Source organism: Mercenaria mercenaria, chromosome 18 (assembly GCF_021730395.1).
Source record: "Mercenaria mercenaria strain notata chromosome 18, MADL_Memer_1, whole genome shotgun sequence".
Lineage (NCBI taxonomy): Eukaryota > Metazoa > Mollusca > Bivalvia > Venerida > Veneridae > Mercenaria > Mercenaria mercenaria.
In genome coordinates, this window is record NC_069378.1 from 39,746,172 (window position 1) to 39,773,980 (window position 27,809).

At 33.4% G+C, this 27,809-nt stretch overlaps 2 protein-coding genes across 2 annotated transcripts in view; one reads left to right on the top strand and one right to left on the bottom strand.

Moving 5' to 3' along the window:
• The window catches only part of LOC128550701 (cyclin-dependent kinase 14-like), a 103,914-nt gene extending 101,568 nt beyond the window's left edge, over positions 1–2,346 (bottom strand). The window contains exon 1 of the mRNA XM_053530269.1: positions 2,174–2,346. Coding sequence (XP_053386244.1) covers positions 2,174–2,222 — 49 coding nt within the window. The 5' untranslated portion in view covers positions 2,223–2,346. The remainder of the gene's footprint in view (positions 1–2,173) is intronic.
• A 23,735-nt stretch (positions 2,347–26,081) lies between these two features.
• Positions 26,082–27,260, top strand: LOC123538781 (neurotensin receptor type 1-like). The gene has a single exon (XM_045323157.2). It carries the CDS (start codon positions 26,082–26,084, stop codon positions 27,258–27,260), a length of 1,179 nt encoding a protein of 392 aa, XP_045179092.1.
• Positions 27,261–27,809: the final 549 nt, after the last annotated feature.

Sequence of the window (27,809 nt, forward strand, 5' to 3'; positions counted from 1 at the left end):
AGCAAGGTTCATGTATTCCCAATTTCGTGAATGGAACACGATTCATCCGAAATAACATACAGTCAACTGAAGACTGGTAAAAATCGCCGATCAGTAATAAATGCCCAAACTATTACAGAAATTTAATGTATATCAAAATTGCAGTTAAATATCGAAAAATAAAATACTGTTCACATTTTGCTGAGTTTATAAAAGCTAAAATGCCTTTTGCATTTCGTATCCATACTTTTTTGCACACGACCCATGTGACGCCTGACTAAAACACTTACCAAACCTCTCTATGCGGCTGACAATTATGCTGAAAATTCTATGATGGAAACGAAATTATCACGTCCCTGGACTGGATCTGCGTTTTAGACCGTACCAAACAATTGGCAAGAGCGCGATGAAATAAACAGCGATTTGGCAGCTGAACAGGAGTTCCGAATCTCTGCGTGCATGTACCCCCAACAAGTGATTTTTATGCAAGCATTTGATATTTTGTACGTGATTCACGTACTGCAGTGCATGAATGGGCATGCTGCACAATGACATTATTTTAATAAAGAACAAATAATTAGAAAATTGTTTATTTTTTTTATTTCATCACTTTACTTTTGTCACCCCCACTTTTCATGTTTCAGCCCCAGTTTTGTTTGGCTGGAGGTGAAAACACTCCTGGCCAAAAAATATAGTGGGAACACTGTAAAAAAACCACACTATCCAAGATTCTATGTGGAATAAAACATGCCCCAAAAATTCTGCTTTCAGCTCGTTTTGCATTAAAATTTCACCTGGCTAAGGTAGCCCAAAACTAAAAAATACTTGAGTGATTTTAGCATAAAAATTGGGAAGTGTCTATCTGGACGACTGTCGCGCCGATTATTTTTCTTATTTGCACGACGGTCGTGCCGATTAGTATTCTTATCCGCACGACAGGTGTTTTGGTAGGGTTTCTATTTTTGGCGTAAGGTATATCTTAGTTAAAAATACTAGCATCATGATTAACTGAATAATTCATCAATTGCAAATAAGTCAAAACAATGCAAAGAACACATATTCTGGCATAATTAATAACAGTTAGTTAGCATACCTTTATTTTACTTTTCATATGATGTTTTTAATTAAATAAATCGTGTGCAAGAGATTCAACATAATGTGGGTAGGTGCATGCAAAAAGTGTACTTTATGGAAATCTGATAAGGCTTTAAAAAATTGTTCCCGGTAACATGCTAAAAAAAAATAGGGTAAGTAGGTCCGACTTTTTAAAATTATTTTTCAAGAGACATTGATCAGTAAGTTGATTTCTAACATCACTGACCACGTTTAAAGCATAAAAAGTGCAGTTTTGCAACTTTTTGTTAAAGCGTTGAGAAAAAAATTCTCCAAGGAATAAACAGAAAACTTCAGAAAAGATAAACTAAATTTCACATATGTATACAATATTTTCAGTTGTATCAATAACGAAAATAATCGACATAACTTTCCAGTTATGATCATCGTGCGAATAATAAAAATAATCGGCACGACCGTCGTGCGAATAACGAAAATAATCGGCATGATGGTCGTGCGGATATGGAAAATTATCGGCACGACCGTCGTGCGGATAGCCTCGGCCTAAAAATTGATTATATGAAGGTGAGGAACTTACCATCTAAATTACAGTACAATACTTTAACTGAAATATACTTAATTCATAAATGAATTGATTATTACAAGACAGCTTGAAAAACTCTGGCGGATAGGCTAGGCACCTGGTTACTTCAATACTTGACGCGGCTCTAGAACACAGGCTGACACTTCCATTATAAAATAAAAGAAGCAATATCAATTCAATGAACACATCTGTGCAATTTTTAGTGAAAACTGTATTATTCCAAGTCCCCACAACACATTTTAACACTCATATACTCTATCTAGCTGCTACATTTACACTTTATCACTCCAATTGTACAGATGAACAGATCCCTAAACTGAAACAGGACCTCACAATTTTGCAATCATCACCACACTTTTAGAGGTGAAAGTTTTTGTAATGGACAGCAAAATTAGCCCTGTATTCAACATTCTGTAAAGTTTTATCTAAGCAATCTTGCTTTGACACATAATGACTCATTTCATTGTTGTTTTAGTTATTGATTTTTGCTTCCAAAATAAAGTTTCTGGGAAACTGAAAAAAAAACAAATTCCTTACCTTCCCTCATAACCACTTTTGAGTAACTTCTTCTGTTATCGGTAGCCATTATTTTCCTCTAAATATTCCAGTAAATATTCAGGAATAGATATGCGTAAAATATATCCAATGTTACTTGTTTTACTGGGGTCATTTTGCCATATTTTTCACTTGTGTCAAGTAGATCATCAGTATACTTTGGGCGATTGAATATTTGACGTTGAGCGCTCACTTGTCTCGGATGATTTTCTGATGTTTACTAGAAGTATTATTTGACGAATATGCGGCGCATAGTTGTGCGTCAGAGACATAGCTTCTTTTGGCAAATATTAAGTTTGTGCTATTATACATACTGTACAAATTGCATTATTTCTATACAACTGAGTTTCTTATGAACATCAAAAAGGTGGCATCGGTACTTTCTAGTTCAGTGCCCTGTAGAATATATGTGAAAAAACAAGGATTTCCTTTCTAGTCAAGCGAAACAAATCACACTTAGGCTGATCATGTCCGACTGTGGAGAATGTAAATCATTTTGCTGCGTTTAGGAATCTGGTAATACACAAAGTTCTGTTAATCTGTCAAACATATTATGTAAGTAGCCAATTTAACTTTAAAATATACAATTTATGCAAACGGTATAACTTTGCAATTTTACTGAACCAGCAAGGTCGTTTATGTAGGACAGAAAGAGACAAGGATCAAGAAACCCCAGACATGACTAAAGCACCTGAAATGCAACCATATACTACACCGCTTCAAAATAAATTTAATCCACAGTGAGGCCATTATAGGGATTAATTTATCGTGACCAAATTATTTGCTTTACTAAAATTGATAACAATAACATCAGTTTATTCACCTCTACTTGTCAAAAACCTCTTAAGTAAAGCCAGGAAATTGAGTTTCATAGACATGTCTAGGTCCAAAGTACTCGTTATATATGATCGTAGCGTTTATTATATCTGAAAGTGCAGGGGTCAAATTTAACAATAATTTATACTAGCTGAAATTAGCTAGTGCCCTTTTTGACCACTAGCTAAAATGAAAACCTACCAGCTAAAGTTAATAATATTTATTTTACTCTATTGATATTTTACTGGCCAAAACTTTCTGATTGATCTCTGTTAGTAGCCAGTCACAAACAAAAATGTTTTCTATTAGCTTAAATAGCATGTGCCATTTTTGTTGAACAATAAAATATCATAAACATAAATGATAACATTCCTTTCATGAAAAAATGTGTACCTTCAAAACAATTAAACTTTATTAAAGCTTTGAAGACATTTGCTTGTTATATTACTGACAAGCTGAAATTAGCTAGTACATTTCAAAACCACTAGCTATTTTAAAATTCCACTAGCATTTAGCTTGTATGCTTGTCTAAATTTGAACCCTGAAGTGTGTTGCAAAAATATACTCCTGGCAGATATGCAGGTGTCAGTTTATTTGTCTGGGGTTAACGCCACACTGACACAATTAAAGGTCATCTTTGATGGTGAGGAACGTCACAGCTACCCCTTTGTTAATTTATTTAGGAATGATTTGACACCTGGGTACAACCAATGACCTTACATCTGTATAAGCAGACTGACTGGCTTCCTCACACAAAAGAGTTCTGCACTCTAAGCAGGTATGGAGCCCAAAGCGGCGAGGGGCAAGAGATATCCATCCGGCCACGGAAGCCCCACAGGTGAGACAGATTGGCCTGCATTTACTGGCCTTTGACTTTGGACTTTGCTGATACAAAGGGCTGCACTTTCCAGTCTGGGGGAACATTACCTGTTCTCCAGGGATAAGTAAGAAATTTTAGTGAGGATGGGAGATATCTCGTGTATAGCTCTCTATGTATTTTGGTGATTATATTGATTACAGATATTGTTGCCCGAGAGAAGCACCTTTGACAGATAATTAAATCTCGAGCATCTTAGATGTGGATTTTCTTTATATATATTTGTGTAAGACTTAGCGGTTGAAATACTGATTCAAATATTAACTTCATCGACAAAGGCAGCGCAATGGTACTACGCCACAGCTTTCAGTCTCTCATTTCCCTTGCATTTACGCTACTTTTTGCATCCCCTCCGCCTTTACTTTTAGTAAGTTTTCGTGGCTCCCCTTTGTTTTGGCAGCCGAGTCCCAAGACGGTAGTTGATTGTTTCTTCCTACTTGTGTGGGTCCGTTTGTATGCTTGTGAGTCTATAACGGTGCTCTACTGTTTTCTTATGTGTTGCTAGTTCGTTTTTCTATGTTGATCGTAATTGTGTGTTTATCTTTGGTACATGAGTGTCCGCGCTAGTGTGGTTTACGTTGTAGCGCGACTGTTTTTAAAGAACATGGCATTCCCTTGTATATTCGTCCTTGTTCAACACCCCCCCCCCCCCACCCCCGACCACATTTCGCCCCTTACAATTTCCTTCCCCTCCATCAATATTTAGCATAAATTAATATGTACTTGTTGGATGTTTGAAGCAACCCGTCTGAAATATTTTTCCATTACAGCTTTTTTTTTTGTTGAGGGCCTACTATGTAAATGCGTGGCTCTGGGGCTGTGTTTTTGGTGCTCTGTGCTTCCGAGAAATCTACCTTTACCTATTATTATTTGGTGTAATAGATGAACTTTTTTGTTACTGCCTAACTAACAATCGTTTTCGAAGAAAACCAATTCCAAATATGACTAGTAAGACAGTTTTGTTTGCTTTTGGATACTATAATTAAGGACCATGACAGATTTTATCAGATTTGAGTTGATGAATTAAGATTCCTTAATTCCTATGTATAGTTACTCACGCTTAAATATTTGACTAAGGATTGTGGGGACTAACCAAGGGAGAACAGCTCGTACCTTTCTACTTGTGGTTAGAATTTTGTAAGAGCTAAGACGATGTAGTGCCTCTATAAACACATGAATAGATCTCGTGTGCACGAATACATGATTTTGATTATTGTTTGTTCTCTTTTGTTGGGCTTAACGTCAAACCGACACATTCTCACCCATCAGATGCTCGTCAAAATCCCGAGACGAACTATGGAACCATCAAGGACCTCTTGGTATGCGAGAATAAACCGACACTGTTATAGGTCATGTGATGTCTTTCAAGCTTTTGATGATGGAAGGAGACGCCATGTGCACATCCGAGCACTATTTTAAGCACGAGCCAAAGACCTTCCGTAAGCCAGATGTATGGTTTCTTCGTTGAAAAAATTCTTTACTCCAAGTCAGCGATGTGGGGAGAGATTTGAAGCCTACGAAGATCCCGCTCCCGAAGAAGACACCGCACCAATGAATAAGATAACCGAGTGCATGTTAACCGACACTGTTATAGGTCATGTGATGTCTTTCAAGCTTTTGATGATGGAAGGAGATCCCATGTGCCCATCCGAGCACTATTTTAAGCACGAACCAAAGGCCTTCCGTAAGCCAGATGTATGGTTTCTTCGTTGAAAAAATTCTTTACTCCAAGTCAGCGATGTGGGGAGAGATTTGAAGCCCACGAAGATCCCGCTCCCGAAGAAGACACCGCACCAATGAATAAGATAACCGAGTGCATGTTATAGCATTTCATTGAAGACGACACACGATTACGTAAGCTAACACGCCAGTAAATCAATCTGCCGTCTAAATTCGTTTTCGTTACCTATGCCACGTGACTTCAGTTTGCAAATCAAACTACTTGATAACGCATTATAGATAATTTATCAAAGTAGAAGATTTATGCAACACTCTGCCTGATTGAACGAGAGTGTCAATTTCTTTCACTCTGTTGATTGTGCTACGCTGAGTGAAATGTAGACAAAGCGTTTATCCTAAACGACGCTGTTCGCAGTTTTAAAGCTAACTTTGGCTCAGTATATTTAGCAAGAATATTGATATACATTGTATCTCAAAATGATAAGTAAGTTTAATAAATATGATAAAAACCTGTTCAAATACATTGTATCAACATATATCAAATTAAAGATAGAGCTGAATACGGCCTGCGTATCACATGAATAAGGGTGTAATAAGAGTCTTTTATGTAGAGAAGTGCTTTTTAAAAGATTTTCCTTGTTACAATTGTCGTCTGTATATGAAAAGGTTTCTTGCTTTTGTGACTTATTCAGATTGCATATTAAAATGAGTACTTGTTTGCTTTGATATATTTGTTATAAATTATTAAACTGATTTATTATATATGAATATTTTTCTTTAGTATGGTATGCAAATATTGAACTCAGTTGAAATCTGTTTCATTATATATATGCTATATAATGAATGAATCTCATGACACTGAAATGAAGGTACGTTGCATACAGTTAATCTATGTAATATGATTACGGTCAAACTTTGCTTATGAAAGAGAAATATTGAAATAATTACAATTGTATGTTTTGCTTGATCTTCACTTTTTTATAGGTGTGACGTCATTGTCCAAAGATTCATGAATAGCGAATATGCATTTGTTAAAGCGGGATCAGTTGGCCTATTTTAGAAATAAATAGAAATAATAAATAAAAAAATCCTTTAATTGATTTTTTCTCATGTATTCTAATCAAATTTGATTTGTAGCATCTTTATTAGGCCCGCAGCCAACTTTGTTCAGCTGGGACATTTGACCCCCTTTTAGGGGCTGCTAAAGCTAAAACTAGAAATGCCTTTATACAGCGTCTCATGAACAGCTTGGTGGATCTTTGTCATACTTGGTCTGGAGCATTATTATAAGGTCCTCTTCCAAATTTATTTATATAGGAACTTGGGCCCTATTAGGGACCACTATAGCTAAAAGTAGATATGCCCTTCTTCGCATTAACCACTAAAATGTAATGGATTTTTATCAAACTCGGTGTGTAACAATATCGTAAGGTCTACAAATGGGAATAGGGACCAATTTAGCTAAAAATATAAACACGTTTAATGACCTCTTCTCATGAACCGCTTCATGAATCTTCATCAAACTACTGCTGTAATTATTCGTCTAAGGATAAACGAAACAAAATTGCAACCCTACGAAACCTTTGCGAAAAATTAAAAGAGAACCATTTAAATTGTTAAAGTGCGGTGTTTAGTTTTGCAATTTGAAAACTGTTAGATGAAAGATGAATGTTAAATGAAAAATTCATAAACTTCTTTCCTTATTACAATTCGCCGACCATCATTTTTAAAGATATTTCTTGTTTATCTATATTTCTATGTCTTTTCAAGTTTTGTCACCAAGTCTTTGTTCAGCAATCCTGGTAATGTTTTTAACATACTATTATGTGTTCTAAGCTCGAAGAAATTGTTCAGTTTCTTGTCAGATGTTTTAAAAAAATCGGTTTTAGTATTAATTTAATCAAAATATTTCTACTTAATGGATGCAAATATACATCAAAATAATATCTAGAGTGTAAGTATGTATTAACTACGATAGGTTTAAAGTACCTCAAGATTCAAAAAGACACAAAACGTGGAGTGTGGTAAAAACATACATGCAACGGTTTGGGTGACATAATTGCGTTCGGACTAATGAACCTTTTTAACTGCTAATTTTAAGATAGTAATATTTGTTTCTAAGAAATGTTTCCACATTTCACATGTTAATGGTATATATTCAGTTATCAAATTCCGACAAACAGACCGCCTCAAGAGCTCATAGACCGCCTCAGTAGCTCAGCTTTTAGTGTGGGCTCCCGGGGTTCGATTCCCGACTGCGTTATACCAAAGACGCATGCGCACACGTAGACAAACAGACAGGGCTTTAGCAGGAAAAACAACAACACTGTGGCGCACCGCCAAAGACACGCCCGCACGCACTGAACAAACAGAGAAGCAGTCAAAAACAACACAATTTAGTTGTCTGTCTAGGCTTTCGAAAATCTTTGGTTGAAACCAATGAAATTATGTGTACCAGGAAAACTATTGAATGTTCTAAAATCGATATACGCTAGTGTTAAGTCAAAAATTAAGTTAAACAATACACTAAATGACAGTTTTATATGTACGTTAGGGGTCAGACATGGTGATTGTATTTCGCGTTTCTCGTTTCTATGTATTTGAACGATCTAGAAGAGACTTTTATCTTATCTTATTATTTTAATGGTTTTAAAGGAATTGATCTAGATATACTCAAATTATTATTATACGCCGATGATATTGTTAAATTAGCTGAAACAGCAGAAGAATTACAAAAGGGACTAGGCATAATAAAAACATATTGTGACAAGTGGAGACTTACAGTGAATGTAGATAAAACCAAAATTGTAATACATTTGTATTTAAGAAATGGGGACGAAACAGAAGTGATTTAAGTTTCACATATGAAAAATCCAAATTGAAATAGTTAACAAGTTTACATATCTCGGAATCGTATATACCTCAGGCTGAATGCGAAACATTATCGGGTCAAGCTCTTGAAGCGGTTTTTTAAACTTAAAAGATACATTCAAAACTTTAATGCTTTTTCCGTTTCACATACATTAAAAACCTTTTGATAAATATATTGTTCCAATTTTGAACTATGGATGTGAAGTCAGGGGCTTCAATGAGTCAAAGAAGCTAGAAATATGCACATGCACTTTTGTAAAAAAAAAAAACGTTTTAGGCGTATGGTTACAAACAGAGAATTCATTTATCTATGGTGAACTAGGAAGAGTGCCATTAATATATCAAAGAATATTTCAGATAATTAAATTTTTGTTCAAAATAAGGTCAGACAATACTAAATACATTAGAAATATTTACAATATGATGATACATAATATGGAACTCAGACCAAATAAAAATTGTTGGGCGAAATCAGTTCAGACAGTATTTGAAAGATTAGGTTTCTACCATATTTGGCTCTGTCAAGGTTAGGGAACGAAGGTATATTTTTATCCCATCTAAGACAACGATTAAAAGACAATTCAAAGACAATCTTGGAAAGGAATTTACATAAGCTATCAGCTTGTTTTCCAATCCATGTATTTGACATGTAAAAATTTGTTGTACATGTTATGTGTATGTTGCGTAAAAAAAATAAAAATATTGTTTAAACTAAAAGACAATTTCGTGCAATTTTGGAATGAATCGTTGGACAGTTTAACAAGAGCATCAGTGTAGGTTGATTGAGTTACATGGCTTTCCCTTTTGTATCATAGAACCAACATTATAAGAAAAGCTCATACTGCTATGACTTGATCTACTCCTAGGCCAAAATTATCAAAATAAAAAAAGGAGCAGCCATAGTAGTTTGTTTTTGACTCTTTAACACAAAAGCAATCCATCCACATTTAAACACAATCCACCTATTTGCCGGACCATTCCGTTCCCAACAGTAGTAATAAAGGATGAAGGTATCTGCAAAAAGGCACCAGAGTTTGAATAAGGATTCACATGCTCTCATTATCAGCTAAGCTTGCCTACATATTGTTTGTTCGTACAAGTAAGAAGTAGATAAATTCTTGCTCTGTGACATAATACACTGAATGTGAAAACAAATAATTGAGAAAACAGTTTGCATTATCAAAATATCATTCGCTGATTATAAGACAAATGAAATGTGAACAATCGGCATACCGGTATTATACACCTGGTAAATTTGTTACACATTAATATACATACATGGTAGACCGTTAGTACATGATAAACCGGATCATAATTTGCATTGGACCCTTATAGAGAATAAGGGCTTTGTTGCATCTAAAATAAGACAAAATGGCAGCATAATCTCTTATTAAAAATACACTTTCATTGAGTGTACATGGCTGTGAATCAGACTACCAATATAGGTGTCTTGAAATCAAAAATGAAATTTTCATTGAACAACATGGATTTATTAAATGCTGCTGTTTCACGGTTCATAGAAACAGTTACAAATTCAAATGGAATTAAAGTTGAGGATGTTACTCAACACTGTTGAAACCTGAGCAATTCATATGAAGATTTGACTATCACTACTCAGGCTGCCTTAGAACATTTAACTCTAAAAGTACAGAAACATCATTCAGTTTGCAAGGGAAACTGTTTAATATAAAAAGGTTGGATATGGTATTCAGTATAATATAACACGTGACAGTTGTCAGTAAAGGAGTCAATGGAAAGCTTCCTGGTGACGATTTGGTATCATTGCGCATTTTTCATGGATATATTATGAGCGGTATGTTATCTTCTCATTTGAACCTTTTTGGAATGTCTGCATTACATGATTCTGAAAATTTTCATTTTCTATCAAATTGTGTTCAACATGTTACTTCTGAGCGTCTGTCGTCATGTTCTGCCGCATTCACAGATGAAATGAGCACAAATGATGAACATCATAACAGATGCAAGGCACGCTACACGAAACAACTCAATGATACACTGATGCTACCTGGATTGTGTACAATTCCGAATTTCTAGGGTAGATGATCCCTGTGCACAGCGACATGAATTGATAGGTACAAAGATTATATACTAACATGCAAAATCAAGGTATCAATGTTCGCAGACATGACATGTGCTTGACCGCAATGCCAGCATCAATAAATATTTACGGGAGCATCAGAAACAAACAACAAACCAAAACGATACTTGGCCTGTATCTGTTTCTGTTGAGAAAGATTTGAAAAAAAAATAATATGGAGCTAAAATTAGAGAGGGTAAGACATGGTCTATTCAACTGTCAGATAAAGTTAAACCAGTAAAAACACATGTGCACTATTCAATGAAATCTTGTGAAGGAAGCTTTTTAAAACTACGAAACAGTTTAGATAATATTGTTGAACATAACAAAAATAATCTTAGTAAATTTCTAACTACATACCAAGTAGACAAATAATAACAACTCCAATAGCAGAGAAGTTTCTACTGACTACAATAAAATCATTTGATGTCTATAAGTATGCAGAATTGTATGTTCATAGCATGGATTCTGGTCTTGTGGAATTATTTCATAACACACTAAATATTTTTTTCATGATAAGCGTATCAGTGACTTCAAGAATCACTATTATCAAATAAGGTGTGATTTGGTAATTTTTCATTGGAATGAGAATAGACTAAATGGAAAACTTAGTTACAACTAAGCTACACGTGCATGAACTTAGCCAGAGCAGCCAGAGTAGCCAGAACTAACTCTAACCCTAACCCCTAACCCTTCTGGCTACTCTGGCTGTTCTGGTTGCTCTGGCTAAATTCCCAAAAATCTATGCGACAAATATTTTAAAGACATGGTTGCACTCTGTATTTTCGTTCCAAATGAAAGCCATACGAATAATGTCAAAGCATGAAAAAGCAGGTATATAAAACAGAAGACTGGGAAAGAAACGAAACTAATTTCAGTTATAAATGTGTTATTTTTTATTTTGCACAAGATATTCATAAATCAATTAGCCCTAGTATATTTGCCAAACCTTAGATCCAGTTCATACAGCCATGAATAAATAAACCATTACATGGGCTTAATATTGTCCGTAAGTATTGACCTGGCACTCATGAATATTCCGTATATTTCCGTAAATTAATTTCCGGTGTCCGAATATAAACAACGATATAACTAAATATTACATATATCGTTCTTAATTGATGAAATGTCACATGTGCAGGTAGTTGTACGGACAAAGCGTTTACCTGTCAATATCACAATATCAGGATTGTGGGTTCGAGTCCTACGTCTGACCATACCTTTTTTCCCCCCAAATTTTCTATGCAGACCTACCACTCATTTGATCAAACGTATCGTGATATTTATGGTTTATTTATTAAGAGTATTTATATTTACCCGTTTTTAAAAAGTGGAATAAAATTGTTTTAAAAGTATCTTAGGCATAGAAAAGACAAACTACCTGTTACCAGCGTTCCAGAAAAAAATACAACAAGAGAAAACAATTAAAATTCATAAAATATGATACATAAGATAATGTAAACGATAACATTACAGTACATTAAATTGAAAAAAAAAGAGATCTATTCAGCAAGTGATTTCGAAACCGTGGTAACGTGCGTGGAAGTCAGACATCTTACCTCTACGCCACCGTGTCATCGATTAACTTTACCTGTTACTTAAGTAATATAGATACTTTCAGGATACTAACATTGCGTAAATTAACGAAAACGCCCGAAAATATTGGCGAAGATTAATGAGTGCCAGGTCAATACTTACGGACAATATCAATATCCATTTATAATTTTAATACCTGCTTACAAAATCTTGTTTCTTTCACATGGAAAGCATGTATAATTACCATCGAGTACAGTTCTTTTGTGGTGCCTCTTTAATGACCCGCCAAAAAATAACTGTATTCTTTTATATTTCCATGATGGTAATAATGCATGCTTTGCATGAAGAAAATGAGAAATAACAAGAATCTAGTTACAAACTGACAGTGACATAACGAGTATATAAGGCCAAGACAATGTGTTTAATGTCTAAATATATTATTAATATTTTTAAATTAATGTAGAAGTATGCACAGTACTTGATGTTTTAAGGCAAATTAAGACCATACTTTGTTTCTAGAGTGTAAGATAGTTATTATTCTATGTTTATAAAACTATACTGAAAAGAGAATGACTGAATAAGTTTGCAGATGAAGTTGTGAAAACAACATTAATTCAGGAAGGGCCTAAATTGTCCACCTGTCACCTTGTAGAATAGCTGTATTATACCAGTATTATCAGAATGATTTGCACAAAGTTCATGTGTGAGGAAAACGTAGGACATTAAAGACCCACCACGACATAATGACCTAGGTTTTTCGCCCTCAAAATCAAGTCTTGGTGTAGATGTATAAAATGAATTATAATGATACTGGATTTTCTTATGTCTTAACAGACATCAACACCAGGGTAAAATATTTATCTTTATTTAAAAGATAATTAAGGAACCAGTTTATTCAAAACTGATATGCTTCTATTTCTGATATGCCAAAACTTGAATACTATAGAAAACTTAAACGTCATTTTGCTATGAAAAATACTTAGACCTTATAACAAATGATAAAATACGTAAAGAACTTACTTGTTTTAGACTTTGTTCACATTCTCTTGAAATTGAATTTGGGAGATACAATGGTACATATAGAAAAAATCGTTTATGTAAACTTTGTAATCAAAGATCTATAGAATCAGAATATCATTTTCTTTTGTGTTGTAATAGATTCACTGATATACGCAACAGATATCAAGGACCAATTGCGTGGCCGTCATTAAACAAATTTTCAACAATTAGGTCAACAAATAATAAGAATGTTTTGTTTAGAACTGCAAACTATTCGAGAGATGCCATGAAATTCCGTATCGATACCCTTGTTTCTATAACTGTTTCCTAATTTTGTTACTTGTATAAATAATATATGTTCACTATCATTTCTGTTTATGCATATGTATTTGCCATTTTTCACAATATATTATATTGTTAATGGCCAAAGGCAAGAATATTGCCGATTTGCTGTAAATAAAACGTGAAACTTTATTCCTCAACATACTGTCAAAATGTGTGGCGCATTTAGTTAACGGCACTAGAAAAGCACCTGATCTTATTCTTCAATACAGTGTCCAGAATGTGTGGCACATTTAGTTAACGGCACTAGAATAGTAGCCTGGCTCCCTGGCTGCATGGTTATTTTTATATAAATACTGGAAACATTTTATAAGAAAATTTTAGGCCTCTAAAATAGCACAATTTTATCTGATGGCTGAACCATACAGCCTGGTGAAAGTTGGCCAATGTAATCCTAGGTTAACTCTGTATACTGTTAACTACTGAGAATCCTATCAATTGTAAAGTAATTAACTATGAAATGTAATGACAAGTTCTCCTTACCAATTTGATAAGGGTCATTTGAGAAAACATCAGATGTTGTTATTTTCTAGAAGAGTATGATACTGAACGCATTCATGATTCAACAGTTTACTAGTAAATGTAAGTGTGAAATATTAAAATATGTGGATAATTATTTGGAGGTAACATAAACTCGGGATCTTTTTTTAATATGATTTTTTAGGTTTTGTTAAAAGTTAAATATGAAAAACTCTAACTACAGAAAGTGTTTACTGTTGTGGTAAAATTAACCTTTACATCAAAAAAGTTCGTGTTTTTTATGTGGAGAAATGAAAGAAAACAGAAAGACAGCGCTTGTTTCATTGTCAAGATAAAAACAGACTTGTACTGGTACATAATTGAGAGAATTTTTGGTTATTGATATTGTTTCACTGGTTTAAATGAAATTTTTATTATTAAACAAAGAGAAAAAAAATAAAAATAATGAAGGGTGCTGGTGATGTTAAAAGTGCTACGAGCCTTGAATTCTGTTTTGGTCGACAGTGAGATGTCTTCAGCTGATGACACCAAGTCAGTAGGTTGTTTTCAATTTTATTTCCAATGACAACATGACAGATGCTGGAGTTCATAGTTTAAAGTTCTAAAGTTAATGAAACTTTACACACAGTTTTAAATCAGTTCATCACAATCTGTGATGAACTGTTTGTATTTATTCATATTTTTTTGTCTATGTGTTTGAGTGTTATTCTTAACAAGAGCAGTCTGTAAGACAGCCAATGCTCGACTATTCAGATTGTTTTGCCAGAAGCAGGAATATTACCCTATTTTAAAATGTTGAAATATCTACAGAGTTTCAAGTATGCAGATGGGAACTTGCATGCAAAATTTACTTTAACCAGGATTTTCTAAGTCTGAAAAGGGGCATAATGACATTATGCTGGCAACCAACTGACAACAAACTGATAACACACTAATTTTGCATGACAATACTGACAATAGGCCGGCAACAATATGGAATAACACTGACTACAAAAAATTGGATTCTTGTAATACACTGGTGCTATTTCCAGTGTGATGTCAGCAACTGCTTATAGAATGGAAAGCCTCTGGAAACAAAATGGCAAGAATTTAAAGAACTGGTAATACACTAATGTCAGTGTGTTGCCAGCAACTGGCTACAGAATGGACATACACTGGAAATAAGAAGGAAATACTGGTTATGCATGTGCACTATGGTCAGTGTATTACCAGTAACTGTTTATAGAATGAACATGCACTGGATACACAATGGCAGAAAACTGTTACAGCTATTAACTTACATGTTCATTAATATTTTAAAACTACCATGTTTCTGACAATACACTGGTTTTATCGATACATATTTAAATTGACGTTTGGCCTTAGTGGCATTACAAAGGATATTGTATGTTATAGGTTAGGCATTGTGGCAGACTGTGGACACTTTCCATAGCGAAATATGGATCATGATTAATGTTGGAACATGTTTTTGTATCCACAATCATGTTAGCTAATCATGTTTTATGAACATGTTCAACCATCAAACATGATTATGTTATAATCTTCTTTTTCTGCCAGAAATGCTTTTTACGACTTAAAGCAGCCAGAACTAAATTAAAACTGATGCAGTGTTAAGATATAGCAAGCGATCAGAAAAATGGCAAAATGTTCAACATGCTCAACCATGGTTATACAAGAAATAACTTTTCCAAAATCCCTCCTATTGCTAGTGTATTGGTCGTTTATTATCAGCTGTTCTGTGTGGTCAGTGTATTACCATACTTTCTTCAGTTAAATGCCAGTTTTGCAGTCTATTGTCATATGTGTCTTAAATTGCGTTAATAAAGTGTACTGAAATTAAAAATATTTCATTCAAGCATGATTTAATAGTGTTTTGCATACAGTGTGTTTTTAGTTAGTTTTCAGTTTAATGCCAGATTATTGTATGCTGTTACCAGGTCTGGTACTACACTGATAATAAACTCAATACACACTGTGGTAACTGGTGATAACAGAATAACAAGCTGGAAATTAGCTGGAAAACAACTGAAAATACACTGGGAATACAATGGTAAAACACTGACAAAAAACTGGATTTACACTGACAATGTACACATTTTTGGTAAGGGATGGGACGTCGCTTCAGGTACATGAAGTGACTCAACAATAATGGTACATTGTGTGCTGTCATAATGGAAAAAATCAAATGCAAATGGGGGTTAAGCTTTTGCCACTGCCAGTTGGTCAACGGAATAAAACATAATTTCCTTTTAAATATTCTTTTACAACATGCTCTTGGTTTGGTCTTATTTTTTCATATTTTAAAACTTTTAATTACAGCTTCATCCATTTCATCATTAAAAGTGAAGTTTAAAATTATTTAATTCTTGATCTAAAGATCATAAAATCCTCTGATAAATATATAAAAGCACATTCCTGTTGTCTGATAAGCCAATAAAAGCTGAGGGCAGGCCATAAATCAGTAAATTAGTTGTGGCTCATTAAATGATGGTTAGCACATGAAACCCTTAGGTAACACATCACAGTAATAGCAACAGATTGTCACTGAAAAAAAATAATGGGAATTTGTCTCACAAATTTGTGAGACACTGGTAGCCAACTTTCACCAGTCCCTATGTTCGGAGCCAGGGGCAATAAAAAATCTCAATGTAGAAACACCCTTCTGGAGTTACTTCCCTCTTAATGAAGAAAACTGATATATGTAAATAAGAACAAACATAGGGACGGGAGCCAGTCTACTAGAATAGCAACTGGTCTTATTCTTCAAGACAGTGTCCACAATGTCTGGCGCATTTAGTTAACGGCACTAGAATAGCACCTGATCTTATTCTTCAAGACAGTGTCCACAATGTGTGTCGCATTTAGTTAACGGCACTAGAATAGCACCTGATCTTATTCTTCAATACAGTGTCTAGAATGTGTGTCGCCTTTAGTTACCGGCACTAGAATAGCACCATCTTATTCTTCAACACAGTGTCCACACTGTGTGTCGCATTTAGTTAACGGCACTAGAATTACACCTGATCTTATTCTTCAACACTGTCTGTCCCATATTTTAAAAGTTGAACGGGCTATGTTTCATTTTACATGTCTACCCAAGGATATAGTTGTCCTCTCAGACATAAAATTCTCATTTATACATTTATAGCTTTAATTCTTGATAGGATTGTCTGGCAGGCCTGAATATTGCGTGTCAAGATTTTCATATATCAAGGATCCTCTACAGGCAAAATTTCCGTGTACATTTAATTAAAGCATGGACAACATTTATTACCTATTTTGCTTGTCATTAGAAAGTGGAATTGTCAATGAAAATAAAATAGTTGGTGTGAGATTTATTGATGATTATAACTTCTGCACATCATATATGTTTCAAAGGTATTTTAAATGTAATTTTCATGCAATGGAATTACAAATTAAGACGTCTTATTTCAATAAATTATTCAAGACATGTTCATTTTCTCGAGACATTAGCGCTATTGTATAGATATGTAACGGACAAAATTCTGAAGAGATGACATTCAAAATTTAAAATCATTTTAAAATCTGTAGAAAGATCATTTGGAAGCAAAAAAAATGCGACCAAGAAGAAGTATAGCAGACTCGGTTTGATTGAGTCTGTTCATGAGAGGTAATGAAATGTGCAACACCTCTCACGTCCCCTAGCACCGGCTTAAACGGAACTCTATTACACATATGTTGAAAGGACTCCACGATCCCAAAGAAATATTTGTTAAAAATCATAAAAAGGATGAAGCATTACCGACATTTTCTTCCTAATATTGGCAACATTATTAACAAAAACTGGGATTTACTTCAGTTGTCAGATAATCCTGCTGTTAAAATGTTACATTCGTGTAAACCTACCATGGCTTTTAAACGTCCTAAGAATTTGAAGGACATTCTAGTTAAAACTGACTTTCATATGTTGTCTGATGTTAATTTTACTTCGTCTAAATGTAATCGTTCAAGATGTTCACATTATTCTTACATTACTGAAAGTGATAGTTTTAATAGTTCTCAGTGTAAGAAACTTTCAAGCTTAAGAATAATGCAACTTGTAAAAGTTCAGATGTAATATATCTAATAACATGTAAGAAGTGTAAAATGCAATATGTAGGCCAAACTAGCCAGCATGAATAAACATCGTTTTGATATTACAAGTTTTATCAATCCTGCATTTTCTAGTCATGTAGCAACTCATTTTAATCAAAATGGTCATAGCTTAAATGACTTTAGCTTTATGCCTATTGATGTTATCCAAGATGATATGAGGAGGCTTCTAAAGGAAACTTACTGGATTCACAAACTAGATACTATTTTTCCAAAAGGAATGAATTCAAAAGTAATGTATAATTTTTCATAAGTCTCTTCACTTCATAGTGTTTTCTGTTATGTAACACAAGCTGTGGTTTTCTTAATGTCAGTTAGTAATGTTTTTGCTGGTATTTTCTTTTTTTGTCTATAACACAATTTACCCAGTGATTTCGTATCTTTGTGATCCTGTACTTACTGTTGTTATGATTATTAACATTATTATTTTAAATAATGTCTATAATCTTACTATGTATTAAGTATAACCACTTTTAATTTTATTTTTTGTCATAATATACTTTAAACAGTACTTTAGATATACTTTTGTGTAAACATTATGTAGCCTATTGTACATTGTAATTTTTACGCCAAAATGTTTGTAACGTAACGTCATCTTTTATGACGTCATATATTCATGACGTTGTTTATTTCATATCATATTTGTTTACTTCCTGAAGAAGACTAATAAAAATAGTCGAAACGTTGAATGAAAATGGAGTTAGCTTTGTAATTCTCCTGTTCTCCGACATTTTCAAGGGAATTAAATCCTATTCATCAACCATACTATTGTAGCATTGTATAAAATAAATCAGTTCATTGTACAAAAATATATTATTTTATGAACTAAGTACTATCAAAGTCACAAAAAATGTAAAAAAAAATCAGATTGTTTCAGTGCAGAACACGAATAGTCACTACGAACATTTTCTACTTTTAAAATCCTAGCTTGTCTATGCATAAATCTAAGTCGGAAATTTACCTTACTAAAATATTGATCAAGTCCTATATACATTACTGCCTGTATGGACTAAAAGTACGTCCTTTACAAACCATTTTGAAATCTTTAATTTGTTTTAATGTGCGCGTTGTCTAAAAAAAATAACTAACTCGGGTTTTCCAAGATGCAAGAGAGACTAGCTTCTAACGCTTTTCAAAGAAAAGGGATCTTTATGATCTTAAAGTATTGCACTGTTATCAGCATATACAATTTATCTACATTAACGATCTATGCTAATAAGCATGCCATTTTCATGGCATAAGAATAAAAGAAAACTAAGAATGCTTCCTGTTGGAACCCCACAACGTAAAAGGTTTTCAGCTATACATTGTTTGACACAAATTATTCAACATTTTAACGCCCATTATCGTTAGTTTACTGCACACAGTATCATGATCAACAGTATCAAAACATTTTATTAATCAAACATATGATTAGGCCTGTGGCAAAACTCGGTGCCCTAAAACAAATTTCTATTACACATACCCGGTACATTTTGTTTGTATGCTTCATAACTTTGGTAATTGACTATTATTTCATTGTGTATACTATCTTGTTTGTTCCACTTCAGTATATAGTTCAAAACAAGGTGCTGTCCAACTGACATCCATGATCTGCAATGAACCCCTTGCTGTCAGCACTTTCAGTGTTTAATTATTTGTGTGCAGTAGGCATTATAAGTTTATCTGTGGTAAAGAGGTATTTCCTCAGTTTGAAAATAGCTTTCGTTGCTTGCCCAACGATGGAATTTTGTGTTACCCATTGTTAAGGAGGTAGGTTACCTTCATATTTGTATGTGCGCATGTCCAACCGGAAGCTAACGTGACGATTTACGACGGCGTTTACGACAAACTAAATGTGTCTGTATATTCATTCTCCTGAAAATTAATCATGAACCCGTCTTCGATCTGATGCTTTATGGTTTAATAATGCAGAAATAATGAATAAATAGCCGCAGTAACGCTTCAAAACAATGTTGCTTTAAAATGACGTCATTGACGTCATGACGTTACGTGTCAGTTACCGCGCAGAATTAATAACTTTTATCTTGAAAGTACGTAATTCTGTGCATTTTCTTTACTTTAACTATTTTCAAATAACCATTATTTGCTGAAATATTTTTATGAGTCATTTGCTCTGAATAATAATCAATATTTTGCTTCTTTTATGTAGATATATTGAAATGTTATGCGGAATGTAAGAAACTGGATGATGATAAGCAATGTTATTTGGAATATAGTTGGGTGAAAGGTTACTTGTTACGGCCATTTTCAAATAAAAAAAATCTAGTTTGATTTCTAATACCTATTTTCTTCAGGTTCCGTTGAAAATTTGTTACTTATGTACTAAAACTAAGATCTAAAATTGTTGCAATTTCAGTAGAAAATTGTGGTTTCTTGAATTTAATTGATGTTACCATGGAAACGAAGCCCCTGACCTATGTATCTAAATGTAAAATTTAAAAGCGTTGACACTGGTCTATTTAAGAAACACAGATTCGGCTTTTTATTTTCATTTCAACAATATCCATGAGAATAAAAGCAGCATTCTGAATGATTTTTCCATGAAAAATTCCGGAGGAGGGGTACTGCTGTAAGTATTCTAAGCTGTGAAATTTGTTTGAATAAATGCAAATAACACGAAAATATAACTTACGTTAGAAATAATATGTTTTAAAGCTACATCAACTAGAAAGATAATCTTATTCAATACTTTTTATAAAAAATTAGGACAAAAAGCAAGATATAAGCTATTTTAAACATCTCTGTGGCCATGGTTACTTCAAACTTTAAGAAAAATAGGGTACCATGTAAAGTGCTTAGTATTTTACTAATAATATTACCCAAATATTCCATGTTGGTCATTAACAAAATGGCACTGAGGCCGTCGAAAACCCCTATTTTTATGCATTGTTGTTTAAAAATGAGAGAAAATGCGTTACCATGGAAACACGAGCCCCGCGACATATACATTTTAAGCTTATATTAGAAAGCTAACGTGCATATTAGTAAAATTATCAATTATGCAGACTTCTACGGATATCGATGAAACTAAAATACACTGAAAAGTGTTAAATATCCGTATTTTCCTTCTTCTTTCAATATGAAATACCTTTGGAGGGTCATGTTCTTCAAACCTGGATAAAAATTTAACTTGAAGGGACAGAGACAAACGAAATTGAGATTGTAGCAGTTAAAACTTCATATTATACGAAATACAAAAGAATGCTGCGGTTCAACTAATTTGAATTTACCCTTGTAACAAGGTAACCTACCTCCTTAATACTATACCTAAGTATGTAAATCTAGTTACAATATCAGTCTTATTATCTTTGTAATTAAACACTAATTTACTTGGTAGTCTGCCACCTTTTTTAAATGTCATATTTTTGTTTTGGCAGTATTAACTGTCAATTTTCATCTGTCAAATAACTAGATCTCTCTACTGCTGGCAAAAATAACAATATCATCCGCATATAAAATCTAGAGTATTTTAAACATAACATCATCTACTCCATCCAACTAATTTTGAATGAAATTTTCCTCCAAAATTGTTTAAAAAACATCAAAAAAGAAAGGGAAACATACACTCTCCTTGTCGTACGCTAAGTGTACATTCGTAGTCATCTTTACTTAATTAATCTATTAAGTATTTAATTCTAGATTTAACGGATGTGTACATAGAACGTATTATGTTCACGATGTTACCACGTATACACAGTTTAACCATTTCCAACCAAAGGTTATTCCGAACAACAGAATCAAAAGCTTTGGTAAAATCAATAAATGCGCAAAACAGTTGTCAACCCTGGTTTAATAAGCTTATGTTAACACAAAACTATTGTCAACATTTCATATACCAGGCATAAAATTCAGAAAATATGGAATACCGTATCTGAGTTTTGCTATTTTTTTACAGAGAGCCAACATCTGACAAAAGCATCGTCAATAAAACTTTGTATATATTGCAAATTTCAGAAAATCTGTTCGTATGTAGCTTAGTATTTAGCTTGCTAATCAAAGTTGTAAGTCAAAGTAACCACTGTAGAATTGTACATACAAGTACTACTCACGCTTTGAGTAAATATTGTCCTTGCAAGAAGTAAAATGAAATACCTTTTCAAAATAAAGTAACAATATTCTTAAGAAAATCCTGACAAATATTTAGATGCTATAAATTAATATATATATAGGATACCTTCACCCAGTGTTAAGATATTATGAGGATATACAGTTATGTTTTATATTACCTTTATTTACTGACAATACCTTAACAACATTATAACAACATTACGACGAATTGATAACAGATGCTGCATCATAATATCTGTCCCTTTCTATTTAGATATAACAAAATCCAATAAAGAGTAATGTAAATTACTGATTTTGAAATATGTAGCTCCCTTTCATATCTTTAATATAAATAAGTTGAACTGTTACGAATATCTAACATTGATAGTACTGTCTTGTGTTGAGGGAGTACTGTCTTGTGTTGAGGGAGTACTGTCTTGTGTTGAGGGAGTACTGTCTTGTGTTGAGGGAGTACTGTCTTGTGTTGAAGGAGTACTGTCTTGTGTTGAGGGAGTACTGTCTTGTAGGTAACGTACATAATCATTACATCAGACAATACTTCAATACTTTTATTTACAAAAATCAGTTAATTTGTAGCTAGTCAAACAGGTATAAAGTTCTCAACGAAGAAGCATGCAGTAAAGCAATTATAAAATGTGTGCCGTAATGGTCATTTTCCTGGCAAATAATGTGATTGATATAAATTTGAATATCGATGTAATTTGATTTGTCTTCTTACTTTCTTTAATTATATTCTATCTTCAGCATCATTTTGACTGTACGACTGACAACTGTAAATATCAGATAGTGTCTATTATTGTGACATGAACATGAATAAAACATAATTACATAATACATAGCATATAATTGAAAGGTATAGCACCCGGCCCATTGGACCTACATGTCACCAGGATTATCAAGTAATTGTACAAAAAATTATAAACAGTTTATATTATATATGTAGGTTAATTATGAAGTAGAGATTATTAACAAAGTATTTTTTGGATGATTTGCAACTAGTCCCAATGTGGTACTCGTATTAGTGTACAAAATAACATTCAGTTACTGTATATATATTTTACTTAAGCTTGCTATAAAAAATAAATATTTTGCTATCTATGTTTATCCAAATAAATGTGAGGACATCGGTCTTTTCAACATCTAAATAGAACAGCCAGAAAGACCCGCCAACGTTCAATTGTAATTTGCCGTGCGATGAATTTATTTGAAATATCGTTGAATCCAGTGAAAAATAATATGGTCGTGTCGATTCAGTTTTGATTTTAACCATCCGAAAAATTAGTTTAAGCTTTACATATGTTTTCTTTTTTAATTTTGGCGTCATATTTTGAAGGAAAAAAAAAATGACCAAGGGAAGCCATTTTGTTAATGTTTATTTTGTGAATGACGTCAGCTTGCGCGTGCTATCTCGCGGAAAGAATTGTCTTTGATATTATTACGCCAACGTTGTTTAGCATCCCAGATTGAGCTATTGTTATAATAACCCTATTGTGTCAATCAGTTTTGACATGCTGGTATTCTACAACGTTCTGTCGTACCAAAACGCAAACAGCATAAGAAAAGCTACTATAGCACAGTGTTAAACTGGATGTAAACTACCGTTTTCGTGTGATTCGTGTGATTCGGTTGGCTACTTTCTACCTGCCGCCCAAATTCTAAGGGAGATGGTAAGTTAGCAACTAAAGTTGAAGGCCTGTTGTACACAAGTATAGGGTATAAGCATCCCAATAGACAGAATATAAGAAGTGTTTTAGAGAGTTGTCAATGTATGAAAAGTAGAAACTTCTAGAATGCTTCACTTATTTTAGATATATGTATGCAATTAAGTGCAACAAATTTCAATATCCGAAAATATTACTCAAAATTCTTTCTGAATAATTAAAAAGAAAAACTTACATTTTTTTTGGAAAATTCAGACCACTGTGAAAAAAATATTGTAGGCTTAGAGCACAAGATTTCATTAGGCAGTTTAATATTCATGCATTCTTACCTCTAGACATGAGAAAAGCGTACTTAATTACAATTGATGTTTTAGAAATGGTCAAATCATATATCTGATGCTTTATAAAAGTATACGACAAAAATCAAACAAAGCACGAGATGGCTGTGCTATCCTCTGTTGCAGGAAACATAGACATAAAAAAGCCTGTGAATTATGTAGAAAAAATGTTTGGATCTAGGTATATAGGCACAGTTGAAATGAAAACAAGTTGTTACAGAAAGCAAATTTAAAACAAAGAGAACTCAATAACAAAACGGTATGTTATCAAGATGGAAGAAAATGTAAAGTATATGCCATATTGAATCAATATAGTAAATGATGTATACAAATGTAGAGCTTATCAATAGTTTTACTTGGCTTCGGATGAACTGAAGAGCAGAAGAGTTTCAGTTTCATTGCTATCTGATCACAACACTGTTCTTAAAACAAAATTGACCATGTCTTGATTGCCAAACTGTTTATATGATAACAATATCGTATAATGAAAAATATAATCCAACAAAACATTCTAAAATATGCTTTCAACAATTCACTCACAAATCTTATGTCATTGAATCAAATTTATACATAAATATTATCTTAGCATATTCACTAAATCTCAATGATAACGAGTCAACGTCTTTCTATTAATGATTAGGTCTTAAAGCAAATATCTGTATCAGAGAGGCTATGTACCATTTGTTATCATTACTTAGTGTATAAACTTTATATTTGTAGGTTTGAGTTCTTAAAAAATATCATTTATATGTGTTAGGTATAATGTGGTGAAACTGAGATTAATAAAGCGTAAACGATTGACTTTTGTTTAATATTCTATTGCACTGTTGTTCACTACTTGAGAAAGAGGGAATTCATTTATGGGTTGATATTCATCTAGTAAATTAATCAGTTTGGGGAGTGAATGCCAAATGCCATGCCTCTGCGCATACACCTTAAACACAGTCATACATTTTAATAGTATTATATAATTGGTATGATACATAAATGGAAAAAACAAACGGCAATTATAACTTATATTTATTATTATTATCATCATTATTATACCCGATTTATATAACGCCCTTTACCATTCATCCTCTACTAGTACAGACACAGAGCGGTATTTACAGTCATTCTGATCCCCGGTTTCTTACATTTGGATTAATAGATATCTACCGACTAACAGTTGTTGCTTTGGGAATAGCGTTTTGCTGCATGTAGTTTGAGCAAAGGAAACGAATTCGGACTGCCAAGATATAATGTATGTAAATAAGACTAATCAGATTAGATTGAATGACAACAATGAAATGTACATAAATATCCAGATGTTCATAAATATCCAGATGTTCATAAATATCCAGACTCACTATATCCACATTCATTCATTCGTTCATTCGTAATTTCAGTTTTTGTTTTGTTAATGGTTTATCTTGCGATTTTGCATCATTTTAAGCAAAGCACATTTATACGGTAATACGTGAAATTTGCACAAAATACCATAGGATATGTGCTCAAACTGAGCTTGATTGGAAAGACTTTATATTACTGGCAGCTTAATATTTACCTTTCATGTTTGCTCCATATGATGACTGAAATCTACTGTTTATACATGACCAGACTGCCAAGGGATACCAAAAACTGTAGCAAGTATAATAAAGGATAAATAACAAGGGTAACAAAAATTTAGACATCAAGGGTTTTATGAAAATGCTAGTACGATAATCATAAACATATGCTTCAGATATCACCCTATTAAACAAGACTCTTAATGCCTGTTGTAATCAATATCACATTGTTGCCTTTAGAATGATTTATTTTCTACAAATAACATAGAAATAATGTCTAGAAAATAGGAAACCACTGCGACAGATGGGACTGTATATTTTAGGTGTCTAGACAGAAAAATAATTAGAAATTAAATATCATTTAAAAGTAAGTGAAGGAAATGACTTGATGTTTAATTCAGTGAAAAAATTACACAAATTGAATGGCATCATTTTGATTTCGAGTTTAACAAACGATCTGCATGGATTTTAACGTGACGCATAATGTCAGTGACAACAGTAGTTTTGACGGTCACCAAATATCCGAGAATGTCCATTCCCCATGGATCAAAGCAGCACAAGTTATGAGAAGTGTTGTTATTCCTGTGATAGCTGGAGTCGGGTTGGTTGGAAACACTCTGTCACTGATGGTGTTCTTGTCAAGACGTATGAGAAAATCACCTTGTTCTGTGTTCCAGGCGGCTCTGGCTATAGTGGACAATACTTTCTTGTTTGGTTTGCTGATAACTTGGATGGACGGAGAATGCCATGCTTTTCTTACAGTTGACTTGGCTTGCCAACTTCTGATATTCATTACATATGTGACAAGTTTTCTGAGTGTTTGGTTTATAGTAGGATTCACATGTGAACGGTTTCTTGCTATTTATTTTCCACTCAAATGTAAATACATATGTAACTCATTTCGGCAAAAGGTAATTGTAGTAGTTCTAACATTAACAGCTATTGTTTTGTACATATTCACTTTCTGGATGTTTGAAATGAAGCAGTGGAATAGTTCCTTGAAATGTATGTTTAAAACCGAGCATTATAAATTGTTGAACATTGTAGTGTGGATAGATACGTTTTTGACAATGGTTATTCCATTTATACTAATTACTGTGCTAAATGCATTGATAGTAAGAGCTGTTTTCAACAGTCCAGAGAGACGAGAAAGTCTTTCTTTAAGATCTTTATCTTCTAACAGTTCTTCAATGGAATCAAACGAAAGAAGAATCAGAACTCGGCATCTTGAACAAAGATCTTCACAACAGCCTTATTCCTCCGCACTTCAGCGAAACGGTTTTGGACATTTCGGACACAGATCACAAATACGAGTGACAAAAAGATTACTTCTTGTTTCATCCATGTTCTTATTACTGAACCTTCCCTCCCATATAATGAGACTTCACAATTTGATTGTTTCTGCAACATCAAACACTATCACCATCACTCCACGTTTTTTCTTTCTTCAAGAACTCACACTTATGTGGTACTACACAACGTTCAGTTGCAATTTCTTTTTGTACGTGCTTAAAGGATACAACTTTAAAGAGACGTTATTTCACGTTCTCCGCTGCCGAAAAAGCAAGGAAAGTTTCAGAAAGGAAATGTTATCAAAATTTAAATCAACCACTACAGGGAACCACGAAACGTTTCATTAGATTTAATCTATACTGATCATGTTTCTGTTGAAAAGATGTGCTAAAGTATCAATTTAGTATTTGATTTTTATGACGTCATTTATGCCACTTTTGCATGTCATGATCAGATTTGTTTTGAAGAACTCACACTTTTGTGGTACTACACAACGTTCAATGGCAATTTCTTAAGGATACAAGTTTATAGAGACGTTATTTCATTTGATTCAGTGCCGAAAAATGTTGCACAGTTTCAGTAAGGAAATGCTGTCGAACTTGAGATCGACACGAGAAAGCCATTCAGCGTTACTATAGAGTCAATTTATGTGTTACTTTCGACGGAAAAAATGTAAGCAAAACTTGTTTTTGATGTTGAAACTATTTGTACGGGAGACAAAGGTCTTTTCTGAAGTTTTTCGGTAAATTTGATGTCTGACCTATTTTGATATTTCATATTAAATGAGATCATGCCAAAATACGAACACCTTTTGGGAAATATTCTGCGAAAAGCAGAGGTACAGTTTTGTCTGTTCGTCCGTGTGTCCTTGTATCTATTTACTCATAGCTATATAC

Bases quoted from the DNA above. Each gene is read 5' to 3' on its own strand.
- LOC123538781 (XM_045323157.2), top strand. From the start codon at position 26,082: ATGGATTTTAACGTGACGCATAATGTCAGTGACAACAGTAGTTTTGAC.